At 34.5% G+C, this 21,286-nt stretch overlaps 1 protein-coding gene across 5 annotated transcripts in view; it reads left to right on the forward strand.

The window, feature by feature from the left end:
• Positions 1-21,286, forward strand: part of LOC145680650 (uncharacterized) — a 191,181-nt gene that overhangs the window by 101,018 nt on the left and 68,877 nt on the right. The window contains exon 4 of one of the 5 annotated variants that reach the window (XM_081751362.1): positions 538-3,922. The exons of 3 other annotated variants lie outside the window; for them this stretch is intronic. In XM_081751362.1, coding sequence (XP_081607488.1) covers positions 538-865 — 328 coding nt within the window. In that variant the 3' untranslated portion in view covers positions 866-3,922. Of the gene's footprint in view, positions 1-537; positions 3,923-12,205; positions 14,269-21,286 lie in introns of those variants that run through there. One more of the 5 variants, XM_081751361.1, reaches the window with a different exon arrangement.

The following is a 21,286-nucleotide window of genomic DNA, read 5'->3' on the forward strand; positions in this document are numbered from 1 at the left end:
TGTCGGGAATCCCTTGTATTTTTTTTATGTGGATTTTTTCTTCTGAAAGTTGGACTTAATAAATTTCCAGAAATCTCCCATCATATATGGAAGTGACACTTCGGATGCGGAATAGAACTTCAAGCATGAGTATTTCTGTTGGGTTCATAGCTAAGATTTTTGTGTGGGTAAATATCCTCGAGTTGGAAAATCCAGATCTTAACCCAGTGTCGTTGTTTTCTTCTTATGAATATACCCGAGTTACGCACACAAGGTGTGCCGAACAATAATTTGCAACAATATTGCCCTTTCCATACTGCAAGTTGAGCTGCTGCTTATCTCTCTGTACTCCTACTTGACTTCTTGTTAAAAAATGCTTATATTGCAGCCATTTCTTTATTTGTTTCTCTAGCAGATTAAAATATATAGTTGTGATAGTTTGCAGTCATCTTATAATACCGCAGTAGTTAAAAAATATATATTGTGAAATAGCTTTTATACTATTCTTCACGGAGCAGAAGGTATATGTATAAAAACACACTATTATTTTATTTTCAGCTGCTCCGTTGTACCTCCAGGTCTTGTGAAGAGAAGCATGATAAACAAGTGGACTGCGAGAACACATAAGAGCAAATTCATTTGCCCAGAATGTAGCAAAGCGTTTTCTGGTTCCACAGATTTAAAAAGACATCTATTAATTCATACTGGAGAGAAACCCTTTCCTTGTCCTGTTTGTTCCAGAGCTTTCAGAAGGAAGCATCATTTAAAAGACCATTTAAAGGTTCATCGACCAGATAAACCATTCTATTGCCATACTTGTGGTAAAAGTTTTGCGGATAAAACCTATTTTGAAGTTCATTTTCAACTTCATTCGATATCAACATAAATAAATGGAATAGAAAACTTAAAATAAAGCAATACAATACACACAGATTAGAAGGTTGAGATAATGTCCCATGAATTTATACTTTAACATGAATTTCGTATACGTGAGATCTGAAAATTCTAATTTCTTGCAGTGAAATTATCTCTTTACATCATACCTAAACTTTGAGTGAGCACATAAGAAAACTATTTTGAATGTATATATAAACGTGTGCTTCTAGGAATTTTGTATTAAACATCGATTGTTCTCCATTTTAGACCTTACCTTTTTCGATTCCAATTAAAGTTAATAAATTATTGTAGCAAATATGAACTGTGGTGAAATTTTAACAATGTATTTTAAACGCAAACGAATTAAAACTCTTTAAAAAAAGAGAGAGAAAAGTTGCTGCGTTTTAACTGGATTCGTTGCGTTAGAATTTAGTATCCATTTCAGCAGCGAGGCTGTATGAGACGTGGACCTACAGCTTAACGTGGGAATCGAACTAAGTCTCCACGCCGAAGACACGTATGCTAGTCATACAGCTAGGAGGAAGCTCAACTGTTCTTAGTTACACATGTTTTCTATCCCACAGAACTCTCAACAAATTCAATTTTAAAATTTATGTATTCCTCTTTCATATATAGGGTGAGTACAAAAACAGTCCCTGGTTTGAAAAAAAAACTTTAGTACCATAAGTACTATTCTGCTCAAACTTTCGCAGTAGTTACATAAACTAAAGAAAGTTTTTGGTGGTGTTGATTGGAATTACAAACACGAGATGTGTGCGCCATCTAGTACGCGGGAACCATCGAGACGATAATACGCCTTCAACCAAACCTTGTGAAGCATAAAAGGTCTTTACTAAAAATCAATACAAGTTGTTGAGAGACGATAAATTAGATTATCGCAGGATGTGAAATATTGTCAAGAGAACCTTTGATTAGCAACAACATGATATCATCATATAGTAATGTTTTAGCCTTCTGTTCCTTTTATTAAAGTCTTCATTACAGGTACACTGAATTGAGACTATTGTGTACGTTAAAAAGCATTCACTTCTCCGGACTCCTCGGAACTATTGACTTACACCTCAGAACGAAAGAATTGAGGTTATACAGAGGATGATTAAGTGACATTTACACGATTTTAAAGTATTCAAAGTGCAGTTGTGTTCTATGTGACGACCACACTTTTGACAATTACCCAACAGCGCACTTTCCACTTATTTGCAGACGTAGATCGGTATTTTATCCCAGTTTTGTTGGAACGTTTTCCAGAGGCTGGAAACTGTTCGCATCTTATGAGAAAAAAGACAGTTTCAGAAGTCCGTTGGGTTATCAGCTGAACTCTTTACTGGAATGTTGATAAAGGGAATAGGACGAATCACAATCCTGGCGTCCATCCATGTGTAGAATGTCAGCGATAATTTAGCTATGTAACTGGACATCTTGTCCTAATGCAGTTTCACCTGGTTGGTGCTAGCTTAATACAAGATGGTGAGGGGCATAGCTTTAATTTTCTTCTAATAAAATCTATCCACAACTATGAAACAGTGTAAATTACTTTCAGTGTACTGACGAGTGGAATTGCTTCTTCCTTTTTCATTGACATTTCTATAAGTAATTCCTCGAACCTCTACACAATGGTTAGATATATCCACACTTTGTGTGCAGTGACTGCAAACTTCACTCATCTCCTGCCAAGTGGCGCTCATACAGCTTTGTGCAGTCGGTTTTCGTTGCACAATATGGTTGGCTTTCAGCGCATGAATACTATGAAGTACCTTGAAACATAACTTTTTGTGAACAGGATGGTGAATGTTTGTTTGGGATTCTCCGATGCGGTCTTTGTCTTAATTCCACGCAGCACTATTGGTATCAGCTTGAGTGGGATCTATTTCGAATGTGGGTTATTCGGGGGTCGCGCTACATATCTTCAGACTAAACATTAATAGTAGAGCGCCCAACACCAAATCATTGTTCGTGGCACTGTTTAACTATGTTGGAACAACTAAAGTGAGCATGAGAAAGAGCTTCAATATAGTTTTTCGAGAATCGATTCAACTTCGCACAACACGACTACTTTGCTAGCACACTAGTGCCTCAAAGGTGCAATTTTTACATTTCCGTGCTGTCATTCTGCAATAGTATTACATCTACATAGAACCCTATCGACCTCTGTGTATATATATATGCTGAAATATCCGTTCTTTAGATGGAGAGAAGGTTTTTAGAAATAATTGAATCTCCTTCCCTCCGTCCCTTAGAATGCAACTTTTAATGAAAGTGTAATTATAGAAACCCCATGAGATACTCCATTTTTTGTATACATTTTGAACTCGCTACTCCATTAGGATATGCCCTTTGACCAAAGTAATGTAATAAAAACCTAGCTCGAGGTAGGTATTAACAATGTTCCAAAAGTCATTTCAAACTGTCCAGACGTTTTCCTGTAATAGACTACAAACAATAGACAACATCGCTTTCAATGTAAAGGAAAAGAATGGAAATTGTACATATATGCAACCCGCAGTACTTCCATACTGTACAAGTTACATAGGCATAAAGACGTAACTATTACGTTATTGTTCACTGTTTTCATTTGGTAGAAATTGCTCCCACTCCTAGGGGGTTTTAGACCCACAATATTTTGTTTTCAGATTGTGTTATATTGCACTAGGTTTGGTCGAAATTGCTCCAGGCGCTCCAGAGTTATGCTGGAACATACACAGACAGCAGGGGTGATAGTAAACGTTAGTTTTTTTATTATTATTTGCATTTTTTTCTGTGACGGTTTTGGATGTTCGTCTATTTCTCATTGTGATATTTTGCAGAACACAAATTATACTTTCATATATTAATATTTGAAGACAGAGTTAGTAAATCTGTCTCTCTATATGAATGTCGTTTTGATTTTGGAATTATTGTATGTATAACGCTTTTTCATATTTTGAAAACCACGTCAGTTGTATTCCGTGTACCATTGTATCACATCATTTGAGTAATTTAAAGTTTGCTATATGAAGTAGCCTTAATGTCAAAATGTATTATTCGTGTAATAAATTCTAATGCAAAACACGTTTTGTTTCATTTTTAAGAATCAATGTCATGTTGAAAATTTACACACATGTTGATATTTTTTCCAAAAATTACCACAGCATTTTAATAAAGATTTTTTTTTTTTTTTTTTTTTTTTTTCAGTGTTCAATGTGAAGTTATTTTCATTAAGCCATTCTCCTGTTTTTAGTTTTAAGATTGCATTTCTCTCTCTCTTTCTCTCTTTGTGTGTGTCATGAGTCGAGTCTGGATAAGAATCTTTCATTAACAACTTCATATAATCATCGTACAATACTAATTTTGATTGTTAGGTATATAGAGAATACTTTATATTTAAGAGGAAGAGGATTAGTCTCATTATATTCCTGTTCAAATCTCCGGAACACTGCATAGCAGATCGGTGTATATTTAAATTTTCCAGTCAAGTTAAAATTTCGTCTCCACTATTATCTTGCAATATAGCATTAATTTTGTAAAGATTTCTCTAGTTCCATACATTTCTAATTTTGTTAGTAGTATATAGTGATTCATTGTATCGAAGTCTTTTACTAAATCACTGTAAATACTTATTATGTTTCGTTCATACGGCCGTATTGCATGTTCTAAATTCATGTTATGAATTTTGTTTCAAGATAAGTTTCTGAAAAAACTTAATAATCAATTAAAATTAACATATTCGAATATTTCTGAAAAGATAAGCAATAGAGGTAACTTTGGTTTATTATTTTTATTCATGTGTTATAAGTAAGTATTTCATTAATAACCTGACAATATGGAATAAATCAATTGTTCTGGAAAATATGGTGTTTTTTTGTGACGATTTTCTCAAAAAACGACTCAGGCAATTTTGTTCACTTTTCACAGATAAACATTTTATTAATAACCGGACAATATGATATAACTCATTTATTCTGAAAATATGTACAAGGAATAGTTTACTCTTAGAAGTGAGTTTGACATCGAACGATTTTCTCCAAAGCAACTCAGGCGATCTTGTTCATATTTCATAAATATATATTTCATTAATATTCCTATAATGTTGCATAAATAACTTCCATGAGAATATCCATAAGGGGTGGTTTACTTTTGGGGTAAGTTTCTGAAATATGACATGTGATTTTGTTATTCTATATACAGATATTTCAATAATAATCCTAACATGTTGCGTAAGTCATTTTCTTATGGAAAAATCTGTAAGGGGTGGTTTAATTTTGAAGGTGAGTTTCTTTGGGTGAAATTTTCCAAAAACGCCTTTTAAATTTATTTGTATTTCACGAGAAAATGTTTCATTAATAACTACAGCACAATATGATTTAGTTTAAAGAATTAGAGCGAGAAAATTAATGCGTAACTTGTACCTTTTGTTTAACTTTTATTTTTAAAAATGTAAGGTCTTTTGTGACCTTTTGTCACATTTTTTTCTCCAGCGAATAAAAAACCCTGAAAACAAACGTATTTACCAAAACACAGTCATCCACTTTCATATCTGGATACACAGGCATATATTGAACTTTCTGTATATGATTTGTTTATCATTTTACATCTATGTAATATTGAGTTCTGAAGATTTTTTTACCAATATTTTTAGCCAACGAGCTATCCTCATAAATAAGTCATTTTTCCTTCCAATATTGAATTTTATTCATATTATATATGGTTTTAAGACTAGTCATCACAAAGAATTCAGCCTGTACACTATAAGTCATTGTTACACGTCCTTAACGTGCCAGACTACTCAAAAGTAACACTACCAGATAACACTACACCACCAGAAGTCGGTAAACCCAAGGGTGAAAACTTGTCCATTGAAAGTAAGTTTTCCAAACAAACAGCAGATGGTGATATTGTTTATTGCTTATGTGTCTATTGTCGGCGAGTATATGAAAAACCCTGTGCCACAGACGCCTCCTATTCATATTCTACATTGCAAATTATTTGGTAGTTCAGTTCGGATGGATTGATTGAGAAATGAGTTTTTCTGTTTTCGTCACTTGTTCGAATCCTTTTCCTTCTGGAGCGCTTGCAAGGAAGTGCCAAGAAATTATGATCGGATTCATGTTCCAAAGTGTTACACAGAAGATAAGAGGACAAGTCTTATTTTTTGTTCCGTTGCTTGCTACTAAATATACATTGTATTTACCAGATACACAACATTGTGACTTACGGTGTATCGCTATTAAAAGGGATGAAGTAGTATAGATATTTTGAGTACTACGTGGAACTGACGGTCTTACCTGAATCTACCGTTATAGATGGAGAAAAGAAAAGAATAAAGAATATGTTGTGGCGTTTTGTAGCTAATTAACATGCTAAAATTAAAATATAGTGTGTACATGACAATATTCCTATTTATTACGAACATATGTTTTTATATTGTTTAGGTTCTGAAAATTCTTCTATATCTAGGTGTGAGTTTCAGCGAGAGCAATGCCAGTGTAAATTTTAGTACTTACGTAGTTTATTTATTTAGTACATACTACAGTTGAGTACTTACGTAACCTATACGGACTATGTATCTAGATTATCTGTATATGTTCCATCGTGCCCTATACATAGATATATGCGTCTCCATGTTCTTCTTGACATGTTGCAGAGTATCTGAGAAATTTTCTCTCCTGAAGCAAACGCAGGTTTCCTCCAGTCAAACAAGATTGCTTAACGAGGTGGACCTTGTCAAAGCGATCGCTAAACACACTCATTAACTTACCTCTTTACCCTGTGTGTGATCATTCGTGCATTCAGTCACAACCGTGTTACCGATCCTGAATTGTGTTAGCCTATTGCAATCACTCACATCAGCCATAGCTTCAAAAACTGACAGGTTACACGTGACCTTAAAAGCAGAAGTACCAGACAGTGCTTGAAAGCAGAGATCCCAAACAGTGCTGTCTGTGACCATGAAAGCAATGTTACCACTACTACAACTAAAATTATACTGACATTGTTCTCTGTTGTGATAACCAAACTTAGGGGCACAGAAACTTCTGGGACACCCTGTATAAATAACTACTTTATATTCTTATTCTAAAAACAAAAAGGATCAGTCATGCTTCTAATGGTTCACAGGCAGGCTAACAGGTGTTGCTAGCTGCTCTGCCTTCTATCTGACGTCAAGAAATGTCACTAGTATCATGCAGTTAAATTGCAGACGTTTCGAAAGCTGGGGAGGGGAATAGTTATTTATACAATACTAACACATAGATAATACGTAGTTACTGTACTAGCAGCGTTAGTTATTTTCTATATGTTGGCCATTTTTCAAGTGATCGATGGTGATCTACGTAGACAAATTTCACTGTTTGTGGAGATACAGCCACGATGACCATGGCCGCTGATACGGCTTTTTAGTTGGGTGATGTGGATAGCACATCTGCTCGCATATTCGTTATTTCTGATGTTCCAGGACAAAGTTGTCTGTCTCTTATCATACTTTAAGGGGGCGGACTACTAAATATTTTTGAAAAGCTAACAATTTTTCTTTTGCCCGTGTTGCGTAAGTGAAAAGAGATAATGAGATGTAACTTACCACAGTAATAGACAATGTTATTCTACACTCGAAAATACGAATCGGAAGAATTATCAGCGTTGCCATCCATAGAAATTATAGTATGTTCAGAATTTGAATTACCCAAAAATCTAGGTTAAGGCAGCGACGAGAAAAATGAACTCAGTGGTAGTTGATGACCTATCATATTGTCTTGGTTCCTTGTTAACTACTTTTTAAATAATATTTGTATTTATTATCGCTTACATTTCATTATCTCTTTTCACTTACGAAAAACGGGCAAAAGAAAATTTGTTAGCTTTTCAAAAATATTTAGTAGTCTGCCCCTTTAAGAAGCTTCTCATTTATTTCGCAGTAGCAGATAAATATAAAAAAATTGCATGTCCTCACAGAAAATCGAACCTAGGACCACGCGTGCTAATTATACCATATCTTAAGGAAATAATTTCATCAATCAAATTAAATATAAGATAAAATAAGAATATATTTTTAGTGAACTTAAGACTGTCTAATAACCTTCCTGTTGGCTGGAAATGTAATAATAATAGAAAGCTTTCTAGCAGGTCAGTAGTACCAAAAACTAAACAAGAACATCATATATGTTTGTTACACCATTGAGCCAGATTACATATCATTTCCTATGTAGATTATACAGTGCGGCAATTTGGAAACTAGATTATGTCTGAAAAAACAAAAAAATAACAAATAGAGTCAACGTATCTCGGTTTATTCCAGGTAGGAACCTACTTAGACCACAAACATTAAGTCCTGGTAGGAACCTACTACAATTTGCAAGGTCCATTAAGTCATGGAATGATCTTTAGAAGTTCTGGATTATAATGTTATCGAAGGTCTTTGTCACTGCTTTCTGTTTGGTCAAAATTCAACCCTTCAAAGCTGTTTTCAATTTGAAGAGAATAAAGTAATCAGAGGGACAGGTCAGGTCTGGCGAGTATGCTCGGTGTTACTTTTTGGGGACAAAAACTTAAGAATAGTCAGTGCGTTTGTGGTGGGACATTGTCATGCAGTAGCTTCCAATGGAGGCCACTCTGATACTTGATTTTTCGCATAAGACGTTTCAGAACTTCCACATAATAAGTCCTAATGACGGTTAACCTCAAGTATAAATTCCCAATGAACAGTTGTTTTGCTGTCATAAGAAAAAGTCGAGTTTTTTTTTCTTTCGATTTTTTAGAGTTTGGGTGAATCTTAATCCTTCCACTTAACACTTTTGCGCGTAGTTTCCGGATCATACTGAAAACTCTGTTTCGTAATTTGCAGTAATGTTCTAGAGGAAATTTGGATCTCCTTCAGCAGCGACTATCAGTTCCTGGCAATGACGCATTCTTTCCAGTATGATGTTCTCCGTTAAGGAATAGGGCACAAAACCTCCACACAGCTTCACTTCTTAAAATCCCCTGTTATGATTTGTAAAGTTTTCTAATTCACATTCACAAATACTGATGCTACCCTGAGATTTACGTTTCTGTCATTCAAAATGAATCCCGAACTTCGTCAATCATTTCAGTTGTTCTAATAAATCTGCTTGGAACGCGTCACACTGACTATCTGGAAGTTTTTGCACATGTTACCAAAATCACACGCAAGATTCACTACGCTGAAATAGTTCCATGCGAAAACTAACTTGGCAGGAAAAGATCAGTCTCGTTTTCTAATTGCCACACCGTGTATATTAATACTGTAAATAATATGAAGTGTGTGTGTGTGGTTTTTTTTTTTTTTTTTTTTTTTTTAAGTAAGTACCGTTTTGAAACTCGGCCGCTACATCGGTGCGCTCGTCATCTTGCGCATCGTGCTGTGTACCGACATGTGTTAGTAAGAAATAGACGCCATTACGGAAACATTCGGCCGTGTTTACGTTTGTTTTGGGGATCCCGCCGACTGTGAAATGCGCGCTGTAATTCGTTTTCTTCATGCTAAAGGCGTAAAAGTGACTTAAATTAATCGTCAGATTAGTGAAGGGTATGGAGAAGACATTTTGAGCGTTGAATGGTACGGAAATGGGTTAGAGCTTTTAAAGATAGCCGCACGAATGTTCATGATGAGGAACGAAGTGGGCGACTTTCTGTTATCACTAAAGACGTGGTACAGAAAATTGACGAAAAAAATGAAAGAGACATTTTACGTTTTTTTCGTTATATGATAAGTTTCCTCAAGTTTCAAGAAGTGCTCTCTCTAAAATTGTGGCTCAACGTTTAATTATCGAAAATTGCGCTCCCGCTGCGTACCGAAAATGTTGACTGAGGTGCACAAAACCAAACGTTTAGCTAGTGCGTTGAGTTTCCTTGAGCAGTAGGCGGTGGTGATTTTTTAAGCAAAATTGTCACAGGCAACGAAACATGAGGGTTTACGCTAAACTGGAATCGAAGCAACAATGCATGGAATGATGGCGTTCAACATCACCCAAGAAAGTGAAGTTCAGGCAAACAATTTCAGCCAGGAAAATCATGTGTACTGTATTTTTGGACAGGAAGGGGGTATTGCTTGTGGATTTTTTGCCCCGTAGTGTGATGATAAATTCTACTACGTATTGTCGCCATGTAATCCAAAACAAAAGGCTTGGTATGTTGAGTAGAAGGATCGTTTTGCTTCATAGCAATACCTGTCGACATGCGGCAACTCAAGACTCAAAATCTTACATCATCATTATTTGGCTGGGAACAATTTGATCATCTTCTGTATGGTCTCAATCTAGCGTCCAATAACTATCAAATGTCCCCGCATTTGAAGAAGCATTTGGATGGTCAGCGCCACGACGACGATGATGAGCTCAAAAAGGCCGTGTTACAGTAGCTGTCAAATTAGGAGAGAGACTTCTGTGAGGACAGTATTTAAAAGCTTGTTGTTCGATGTATAATACGATAAGTGCCTTAATATTAATGAAAACTATGGAGAAAAATAGATTAAGGTACAGGCTTTCATGTAACAATAAAATGGTTACGAAAAGTATACTTGTTTGTTTATTATTATTATTATTATTATTATTATTATTATTATTATTATTATTATTATTATTATTATTATTATTATTATTATTATTATACTTTACTTACTTAAAAAACACGCTTCGTACTTTAATACCTATAGAAACAATAATTTTAATATTATAAATTACGATTTATAATATGCTATTGTTTGTAACTGCATCATCATCACCACCATAGCATAGGAACTATGCCATCATTGACAGGTCACTTGCTGGAACTGAAAAGTTTCCATGCTCCATGGTCTTCAGCTAACCTCTTCGTCTTCACATACGATTTTTCTCTTTCGATGCCGTCCAACAACTGTTGGCTCCTTCTGCCATCATACCCTATCCTTCTTGCCATTATACCCGCTAGCACATCCCGCATAATACCGTTCCTCCTCTGCCAATGTCCCAACTAGTTTCATTTCTTCTTTTCAGTTGCATCTAAAATTGTTCTTTTCTCCCTCACGATTTCTACCACCCTCTTATTCGTTTTCCGCTCGACCCATCTCCATTCTTCGCTACACCCACAATTCGAAAGATGTGTTAACTTTCTATATCTGCCTAACGAAAGTGAAAGTTTCCCAGAATGACAGTCAACCTAGCCATGGAGAATGTGAAATTTTCCACCAACCTCTTCTTTCGTGTTCATTTTTTTTGCTGAGAAAATTACTAACTTCAAAGTATGGTTCATAAATCTCTGCAGAATTCAATTTAGCAAGTGCATATAGAATGCAGTTTCGTACATTTTTGAAGATTTTGAGAGCTTTGTTTAATATTTTCATATGTTATGTAAAATAACAGGTCAGTTGTGTTAAACGAGTAATCTACATCTCGTCGACTATGTATTATTGAAATGTACGCATGCATACACATTCGTAATATTTTCTAATATTCGTAACATTTAATTTAACTATTTAATTATTAGGAAAGTACGAAACCCATTTTATATCAGAAATTAACAAAGAAATCAAATTGATCAGTCAATCGTTATGGAGAGATTAAAAATTGAACAACGAACGACTTTATAATATCATTTTTAAGCGAATATTCTATATAAAATAGTACAGGAGTGCACATTTCATGATAATGAAGAATATTTAAGTTGAGATTTAAAATGGGGAATAATCGGAGTCAGTAGAATGTAAAATCCAGATTTTATGTACGCTAGTCCAGCGTTTCTTAGACTTTTTTCAAGTAAACTGAAGACCACCTTTAACGGACCACAATATTCTTGTTCCGCTATGAAAGCAAATTTATATATATTCTTTTCTTATCTTTTGAGCATATGTTAATACCAGTATATTGAAATTGTTAAAGTAGTGTTCATTAAAATTCCCTTAATTTCATATGTATATTAATAGAAGATATTACATATTAGCTTCCTTTATCAATTTAAGACTGTCAAGAATATTTTGTAGAGTAAAGAGGGTAATAATAAATAATATGTCAATCCGGGAAGAGGAAGTAAAATATGCTTGATTAAGTCTTTTCCAAACTCTGAAATACTGATATTGTCTGATACGAAATTCACTTGAATTTTATTATTCCTGTGTTTTTTTAGTTTGTTTGGAATTGGTGTTCACATTAGAGAACCTCAGTGTAAGAAACTCTGCGCTAGTCAATTTAATGTATTTATTCAGTACTAATTGTTATATATATACTAGTATATTCTTATAATTTACTTTGATTAAATTATTGTATATAAGATATTTGAAGGTGAATAAAGAGTTAATTAATCAATTGTGCGAAAGAAGTGTTTATTGATGTAGTGTTTGGGGCTGAAATCTTAATTGTTTTCCTTACAGTTTTGTTGCTGTTGACGCTAGTGCGCTAATGACCAGTATAATGTCGAAGCATCCAAAAGCCTTTGTAAAGAAGCACGTATGTACATGGTGTGCGAAGAAGTTTTGGACATCTACTGATCTCAAGAGACACATTCGCATCCATACAGGAGAGAAACCGTACGAGTGTCTCATATGTGAGAAACGATTTACACGCAAGCACCATTTGGAGGCTCATCTCAATGTTCATGCACCCAAAGGAAGATTTATTTGTAATTTCTGTTCCAAAAGCTTTTCTAAAGAAAATACTTGTAGAACTCATATTCTTATGGAGCACTCAGAAGTTGTGTAAATGTGAAAGGACACTTAAGGGTTTCTTAGTGTGAACAAAAATTAAGAGGAGGAAACTGATCACGCTATGTGGTACACTGATATTTGAATAAAGAATATTGTATCATACTCTGGTAATGATACGTAGTAATAATTACTTATTCTTTATTGTTACTCCTATATAGCCACTTTTAAATTATCTATATGTGTTTTATAACGTATTGCTCACCAGGACAAAATAAGAACCGTACTTGAGGAACTTTTTTCCTGTCTTCCCTGACATGATGGTGAGCTGATGTTTTCTGATTCTTTGTTCTATTCTGCATGCCCCATTACTAGTTTCACGTGTCTAGGCTTATTAATAGAGCCGAGCTAAAATATTTCAAAATAACTATGTGAAGTATTCATTTGTCTCAAAGTCGGCTCATTACGAACGACCTTTTCATTTTTATTCGCGATCCACCATTTGGCCATCACTGGTCTATCCTATCGCTATACAATTTTTTATTTTCTTTAAATACCAGGGGACCACAGATGAGTTCCAGGGCGCTGATTGAGCCCATAATTTTTCATTGAAAATGATACAATCAAACTGGAGAATGGTAAAAATTGGGCGCGGGGGAGGGGGGTTGAATGGTAAATTTGGAGGGAAGAATGATAAATTTGGGAGGTTGCGCCCAAGCATTTGAGGGGGATGGGCACCCTTATCAGATAGCATATACTGTATATGTTGCATAATGTTCTTTGGAACCTCGTCTTAGCTAAATGCGTTTGCTGATAAGAGTATGCTGATAAGAATTATGATACACTCCTGTTATCGGGAAATATGTCGTGGATTTTTCAAAAAGCAAGGAGTATTAATAGTGTGTGTATATATATATGTATATTAATGTATGGGAAGTATTGTCTATAATTATGGAATACTGAAACGAAATTCAAATGAATTGTAATAATAGACATTACTATAATAAAAATATTTAAAATAATTTATACGAAGTCAGACCAAATTCCTCTAACTTCTCAAATTGTATCATAGTTAAAGGAATCAAGATTAATAATTATTTTCCACTTGTGATGAAAGAAAGAAATGGAAATAAGAAGTATAGGAAAGCTATAGGAGGTATTATGTTAAGAATTTTATTTTAGGTGACTTTATGTTGTCAAATACGAAAAAAAAATATTGACTCAATCGAACGAATTTGTACATTTCGTTCTTATTTCGTTATAAATGTTAAGTTGACATTTTTTGTAGTTTATATTTATGTAATTTTTTAAAGGATTATACACTGACATATTCCATACCTTGTATCATTATGTACAAAATAAGATCGAAGGAATGCAATGAATAAATTGAATAAATTAAATGCAGAATGTATTTATAAAGTGCCTGTAGGACCTAGGTAAGCAGATAGATTTTGCATGTATTTCAGATCAAGTGCATTAAGATCTATGAATTTGTAGATTGATTAATAAATATGGAGGAACAATAAAGAGAGAGAGAAACACAGTTATACATTGATTGAAATTTCTGTTGGTTTTTGATAGCTCGGAAAATTTGCGAGAAATCTTCAGAGTTGCGGGGGGAAAAAAATAACGAATTATTATGCATCGGCCGTTTCGAACACAAAACAGAAAAATACTTAAACCAATGTATATTATAATAAATAGCATAAACATAACACAAATTCAATGCTATTTAATAATGAGTTGGTTAGTTCTGTGATATATTAGAGAGAAAGAAGTGTATAATCATCTAAGCTTAATGAAACTTTAACATACAGCAGCATCTTCACAGAGTTCCTGTTAGAAGTGAGCACATTTTATACAACTAGCACAAAATTGCATCTCTTTAAAAAAAAAAAAAAAAAAAAAAAAAAAAAAATCTTTATGAGTTGTTTTGTAAGCATAAAGACCTTGAAAAAAGATCCTTAAGTACAAGAAATTTGCATTATCAGTTTAAGAAGTTTTTGCAGTTACCATTAGTTTCGCGTGCACATTGGAATGGTCCTAGATGAAATTTTAATTAAGATGAGTTGCATGTGAGTTTCCCAGATCTGCTCAGAAAGGTATCACGCCAGATGACTTAGTTCGTTCTAGCTCTCAGAGGTAGCAGATAAATATTCTTTCTACGAAGCAGTCACATGTTTCAATGTTAATTCCTTTTCTTTAAGGCCTGTTTTCTAAATATTCTGCCAGCAGCTTACACCATTAAAAGATAAGTGGTCTGTTTCTATAAGTCACCTTGTGTAATTGCTGGTGGTGAAGGTGTTAATAGTACATTAAATATTAGCGCAGTAAATAAAAAAATAAGTTTTGTGCGTCGTAGGCTAAATATAATATTGTGCAATAGCAGTAACTCTATGGTCATTGTATTTCATTATTATTTGTAGTCTCGTGGATATGACGTGAAATCTGAGTGAGTGACAATGAAGTTGTAAGTGAAATTATTATTATTTGGATTATAATGTCCGTTTTTAGTAGCAGTGCTCTATGAGACTGGACCTAAAGTTTTAACGTAGAAGCTGATCGAAATAAAACCAACATCGTTTACAGAAAACACATTTTGGAGACCTAGAGGCAAGCTTCATATTGACTTGCTGAATGAGTATGTGGAATTATATTAGGAGAAAATCAAGAACAACCTCTTATGATATGAATTCACTACTGTATCTTTGTTGTGCTACGTGGAATCAAACTCATTATCATATGATACACGTTATGTGAAGTTAAACAGACAATGGCAATATTTCATTTTTATCACAACTAAATAATTGTACGGTCTATGGAACCTGAATGTTCTATGCCGCATTCACTTCTGTCCTTAGCCAACTGGATCCAGTTTCTACTTTGTACTCTTATTTCTCCGAGATCTATCTTAATATTGTCTTTCCATCTGCTTCTAAGTCTTCTTAATGATCTTTTCTCAATTAGATTTCTATTTAAAATATTGAAATAGTTCATATTTTCTTCAAATTCTGGCTACATGATAGTTCCTAGCAGGGTGGATTGATTTAAATCAGTCTGATTTAAATCAAGATTTAAATCACGATTTAAATCAAGATTTAAATCACTTGATTTTTTAAATAAAAATCGTTGATTTAAATCGAATTCCAAAATAAATTAATTTAAAGTGAAAATAAGTAAAATCCCGTTTCTGTTCTGTTATTTCGATTATGGAAGTTAATAATCATAATTCAGTAAGACTCAAATGTACAGTAGTATGAAAACCAGTGTCATGCAGAGGATGATTAGGGAAAATCCCGTTTTGAACAGGTAACGGAGCAATCCTGCTTTCTTCTTTTCGTAACATTGGGTTTGGGTTTTAAAATGGTTAACTATTCCAACCATCGACATTTAAGACGAAAATTCTTTTTTGTGCGTGTCTGTTTATTTGCTCCCAGATAATAGGGCGTATTTAGAGGGGTCCTATCTCCTCTTTTTTTTTTTTTTTTTTTTGTTTTGTTTTGTTAATTTTATAACTTTAGGCGAAATTTATGTATTTCATGCCGCAAGCTAAGTTCTAAGTTTTTAAAAATAGGCCCCTGCCAAATATACGCAACTTTTGTGAAAAAAAGTGTTATTTTGATAAACGTTGCTGCACTTTTTCCTTAATGCTGCACCTTTTAAATTATATCACCTATTTTTAGGTGATAGGGTAGAATCTTCATTATTCAATTAAAAAAGTACGAATAAGGCTTTTTACTTCGTTTTCTTCAAGACAGGAGGCATTTTAGAACACGTTACATATGCTTTCACGCCTTTCTACGTTGAGGCATAGTGTGTGATGACGTCATAAATTTAAAAAGATATTTTTTGTCATGCGTATTATTATTATTATTATTTGGCGGGTTACATTTTGCATTCAGAAGACTGAAATTTTGCACACTCATTCAGTGCACCCCTTAATAATTTTCGGATGTTTTCAGATATCTTCGTGGAAACAACTGGGTCCTGAGGGAAAAAATGTGTTTCAAAAAAAGGATATTTTTAACAGAAAATAGTTTTTTCGTGATTTTCCCGCCTCAGATGGAGACATATGAATGGTACCGTTTGAAAGGCTGTTCTATTCTGAAAAAATGATGCACGTGCTATGCTCCTAGGATAAATAGGGATGTCTCAGGAAACTGTTACCTGAGATCCTGTTTTATACGGGAATCTGGGGTATTTGGGGAATATTATTTTTCGCGGGCTTACTTTTGCACGTACAAGATTGAAATTTTGCACATTTACTCAGTGCACCCCTCTGTATTTTTCAGATTTGTTTCAGATCTCTGCTTTAAAACAGGAGGAGGGGCCCACAGAGGTAAAAGTTAAAAACAAAAAAGAAGATATTTTTAACAGAAAATTCCTTTTGTTTCGTGATTTACCCGCCCCAGATAAATGATGGAGACATTTGAAGGGTACCGTTTGAAAATTTGTTTTATTCTGAAGAGAATAATGTACAAATCATGATCCTAGGATAAATAGGGATGTCTGAGGAAATTTTTATATTACATCCGAGTCATCTGGGTCATTGTGGGAATGTTCTTAGCTCATTGTTAAATAGTTTCCTCACCCTTGCTACTCAAGATAGAAGCTTGAAATTTTGCACACACATTTAGTACACCCCTTAGTATTTCCCAGTTGATTTTGAGATCTGTGCGGTAACACAGGGAAATCCAGAGGGGATCAAAATTAAAAAAAAAAAAAAAAAAAAAAAAAGTAACAAAATGCCAATTACTCTCAAAATTACCCACTTCAGGGACATGATAAGTCTATAATTTACCTTTAAAAACAGCCTTAATTTAAAAGGGTTAAGAAACATTGTTTGGGATTGATATATGTTAACGATTGGGGATAATTCAAAATTCAACCCCAATACTTTCACTTAAATGGCATAATTAGCATTTAATACTAATTTTTAATGCTTTTTCTTCAGTTCGTGACTTGTATTATACGAGGAGAAAGATTTGATTTAAATAAAAAAAAAACGATTTAAATAAAAAAATCAACAAAAATGATTTTTTTTTAAAAAAATCATGATTTTTTTTCCACCCTGGTTCCTAGTTTTTGAACTTTCCGTCATTTCCCATTGCTCCGAATGGGTCAGATTAATATATGGCAATGACTCATGAGTCCGAATATTCGCCTAAGGATTTTATTTTCAAATACTGTTAGTCTACGGGTTGCAACCATACAGCACAACCGGTAAAATTACCGTTTTATAAATTTCAGACTTCAAATTATCTGATAGAATTCGCAAAGACAAAAGAGTTTAAACTGAATAATAATACGAATTCGATTATTTCAGCCGACATTTAATTTTTATCACAAACATTAAATAAATATAGAATAAGTCTCAATTATATTCTCTATTTCATTTAAGTGTTATGCTGAATGTAATGTTTTTCTTGTTGGGAAAATTTTGCTTCGGGGGATTATCTTACGAATTTTATTTCCCCACTTGCAGTTTCATGTTGCGTTTACTTTTCGTCAGGAGGCAGCTTACTCGAAATAAAAATGGCGGCAAGTTGGCAGTACAAATTATTATGTAGTGCTCATTTTCATTCGATAAATCTGTAGTGATTGTCCAACGGCATTTCCAAAAGGAATTCTTTCGGTATGCCAATTTCTGGAAATAGTATTTCAAGTGGAGTCTCGCTGCATTTGCAAGCGAGGATCGACGGGGTGCTCCTCGGCAGTGGAAAAACCAGTGGAGTTTGCTCGTATAATCTTCGAAAAGAATTCTCAGAAGTTTATTTCCTAAGGGTTATACTAGGTTTTTCGTATTCAGCAAAGTTTGTTTCAGAAAATATACCTCTCAAAGTTTATTTCCCTACTGCCCGTCTCAATTTAATTGGTCCTATTTTCGTCAAGAGTAATTTAGCTGAAGCATGAAAGGTGGCTACTAGTTGGCAGCACAAATCCTTCTGCATTCATGGTTTTCATTCGAGAAGTCAGTAGCAGTTGTTCAACGGCATTCCCGTAAGAATTTTGGAATTGATTCTCCCTTTGGTTAAGCAGTTCGAAATATTGTTTTCAATTTCAACAGCTCCATTCGCAAGCAGGAATCAAAGGATTGATTCTCGGCAAGGGAAGAAACAGTCGAGTTTTTTTACGCAGAATCGTCGCAAGGAGGCATAAGAAGGCCGAGAACTAAATATTCCGCAGAAAGCTGTATGGAAAGTACTTGGAAACGTTTGGTAATAAAATCATACTGATTGCAGTTGCTCCAAGCTCGGAAGACTTCAAACTTTCGAGAATCGGATATACCTTGTAGAAAAGGATAATTTCGCGAAGAAGCTAGTGTTTAATGACGAAGCATTCACATTTTTCTGGGAAAATTAATAGGTTTAATATGAGGATTTAGGTTGCTGAAAATCCCCATGCAGTTGGACAATTTTTACATGTTTCTTTCAAAATTAAGTTTTCATTGTTGTACCGATTCGTACAATTTGTGGATTTGTGTGTGTGTGTGTGTATGTATGTATGTGCGCAAATAACATATGCTACTTATTTGGATATGCTGACGTTGAGTTTTCCAGCACCTGGAAGAAGACAGTGCTGAATTCATTTTTCATCCGGATGTTGCACCATGACAGTATCATCGGCGGCTTCCTCAATAACAGACTACCTTAACAGTCCATTGGTGCTGGTATGCAGTGAAACTACGAGAAACCGAGACATGCTACTCTCACCACTGACCCTCACACTCTACCGTGTAATTCTCTTTCTGAAGTTTCATGAAGGATCGCGTGTTTGTACCACTAGTTGCTACGACATTGATTGATCTGCGCACCCAAATTTACTACATCTGTTGCAGAAATTGACCCCAACGTTCTTGGTAGAGCTTGTTAGAAACTTGAATATGGGCTTATGTTGTACGTAGGGGGATTTAAACATTTGTGACACGTTAAAAAATATGTTTTCATTTGTTGCATATAAATTTTGTTTACCTGCCTTTCATTAAACTGGAATAATCATTGAAACGAGAATAATATCTATACTTACACTGTATCCAGTACTGAATCATCAGATGCGATAATCGTAATATATGCTTTACAGAGTTTAAATATGTAATTACCTAGTCGTGCCGTGCGTTGTTCTCAACCAAAATGGATACTTAGAAATAAAAGTATAAATGTTTCTGCCTAGATAATTTCATTTTCAGATCCTGCTTTAAAACAGGGTGTCCATCGGTCACGAATGTCACGAAATCAGAAAACGGTCATGAAAGTCACGAAAAAGTCACGAAATTTAACTTTTGGGTCACATTTTTTTTTTTTTTTTTTTTTTTTAACTACAAATGTAAGTACAGATTGGAAAATTTTGTTCTCTAAGACCTGAAAATTCACCACCAAAAGTGTCTATGGTCGACTTTAAACGCTACCAAATCGCAAGCAAAGTTCGTTTCTATCGCATGGATGAAAATTCGGCCTAATTCGCACCCAAATTTGCTCTTCAAAATGTTAGAAAATTTTATGATTTGGTGAAGAAAAGGTCACAAAAAAGTCACGAAATTTCATTTTGGAATTTTAGTAGACACCCTGTAACACATACACGGATGCAAGTAACCGGACTAAAAATATCATGCCAGGTCAAGTTAAATTAAAGTTGACTGTGTTAATGGAATTACACAAGACAGGACATACTTTACCTATAATTTTGAAGCTGCAAATCAAGAGAGTTTCTAAATAACAACTAGGGAATACGTTGTTAAGTTTCTGATCCATGACAGTTCATCCAAATGACCGCGAACTTTATGCATCAATGCACCCGACAGAGAATCAGGCGAAATTATGGTAGGAAGCAAAGAATCTTTTTCGAACTTCTGCTGAACTGTGTCACGAGTTAATTACAAAGATCTATGGATGATAGCCTATCAGTAGCAAGAAGACAGGAGCTTGCAAGAAGGTTAGATATGAGAAGATAGTAATACTTCGATGAGACACAGATTCACTTACTTTTTTAATGAATAGAAACTTCAGTCAAAATAGAAATGTGTTAATAAAACCGAACTTACTATATATATATTTAAATATACATGCATAGTAAGTTCAGTTTTATTAAGTTAACTAGCCTTCGGCTAGCTGGGGGCTCCGCCCCCAGGCCCCCGCGTTTGCTCAGCCTACGGCCTCGCATCTCTTAGGTATCAGCCTTTGCATCAAGAGTGAATTTTGTGCATTTGCTCTTTAATCACATTTCCTGAATTTGGCACAGCTGGGGCATCGCCCCCTGATCCTCACGTTTACTCGGCCTACGGCCTCGCACCTCTTAAACCCACAATTCTACCAAATTTCAAGTTTTTTTTTCCTATTTCAACTATCTAAAAGATAAGATTTTGTATCCTAAGAAAACGCCCATTTAAATAACATGGGGATTTCTTCATCCCCCCTTTAGACCCCTTAAAAACTAAAAATATTCACTTTTGGCAATTTTCCTGTACGTTAGTCCCGGAAGGCTACACTCTTACGTAATTTCATCATTCTAGTCCTGCCGGAAGTCCCTAAACATTTTGGGGTGTAGATGTCTCATATAAATAATATGGGGAAGATTTTTCAGTTCCCCATAAAACCACTCCACATTTGGAAATTTTTATTTTTAGCAATTTACTTAGTTAACGCTAACGAAAACGTATAAGCATACCGAATTTCAAGTTTTTATTTCAATTTCAAGTACCTAAAATATAAGATTATAGGTCCAAAAAAAAGGCCCATGTAAATAACATGGGGAAATTCTTCATCCCCTCTTTAGATCCCCTAAAAATTAAAAATATTCACTTTTGGCAATTTTCCT

Source organism: Thermobia domestica, chromosome 3, assembly GCF_964235325.1.
Source record: "Thermobia domestica chromosome 3, izTheDome1.hap1.1, whole genome shotgun sequence".
NCBI lineage: Eukaryota > Metazoa > Arthropoda > Insecta > Zygentoma > Lepismatidae > Thermobia > Thermobia domestica.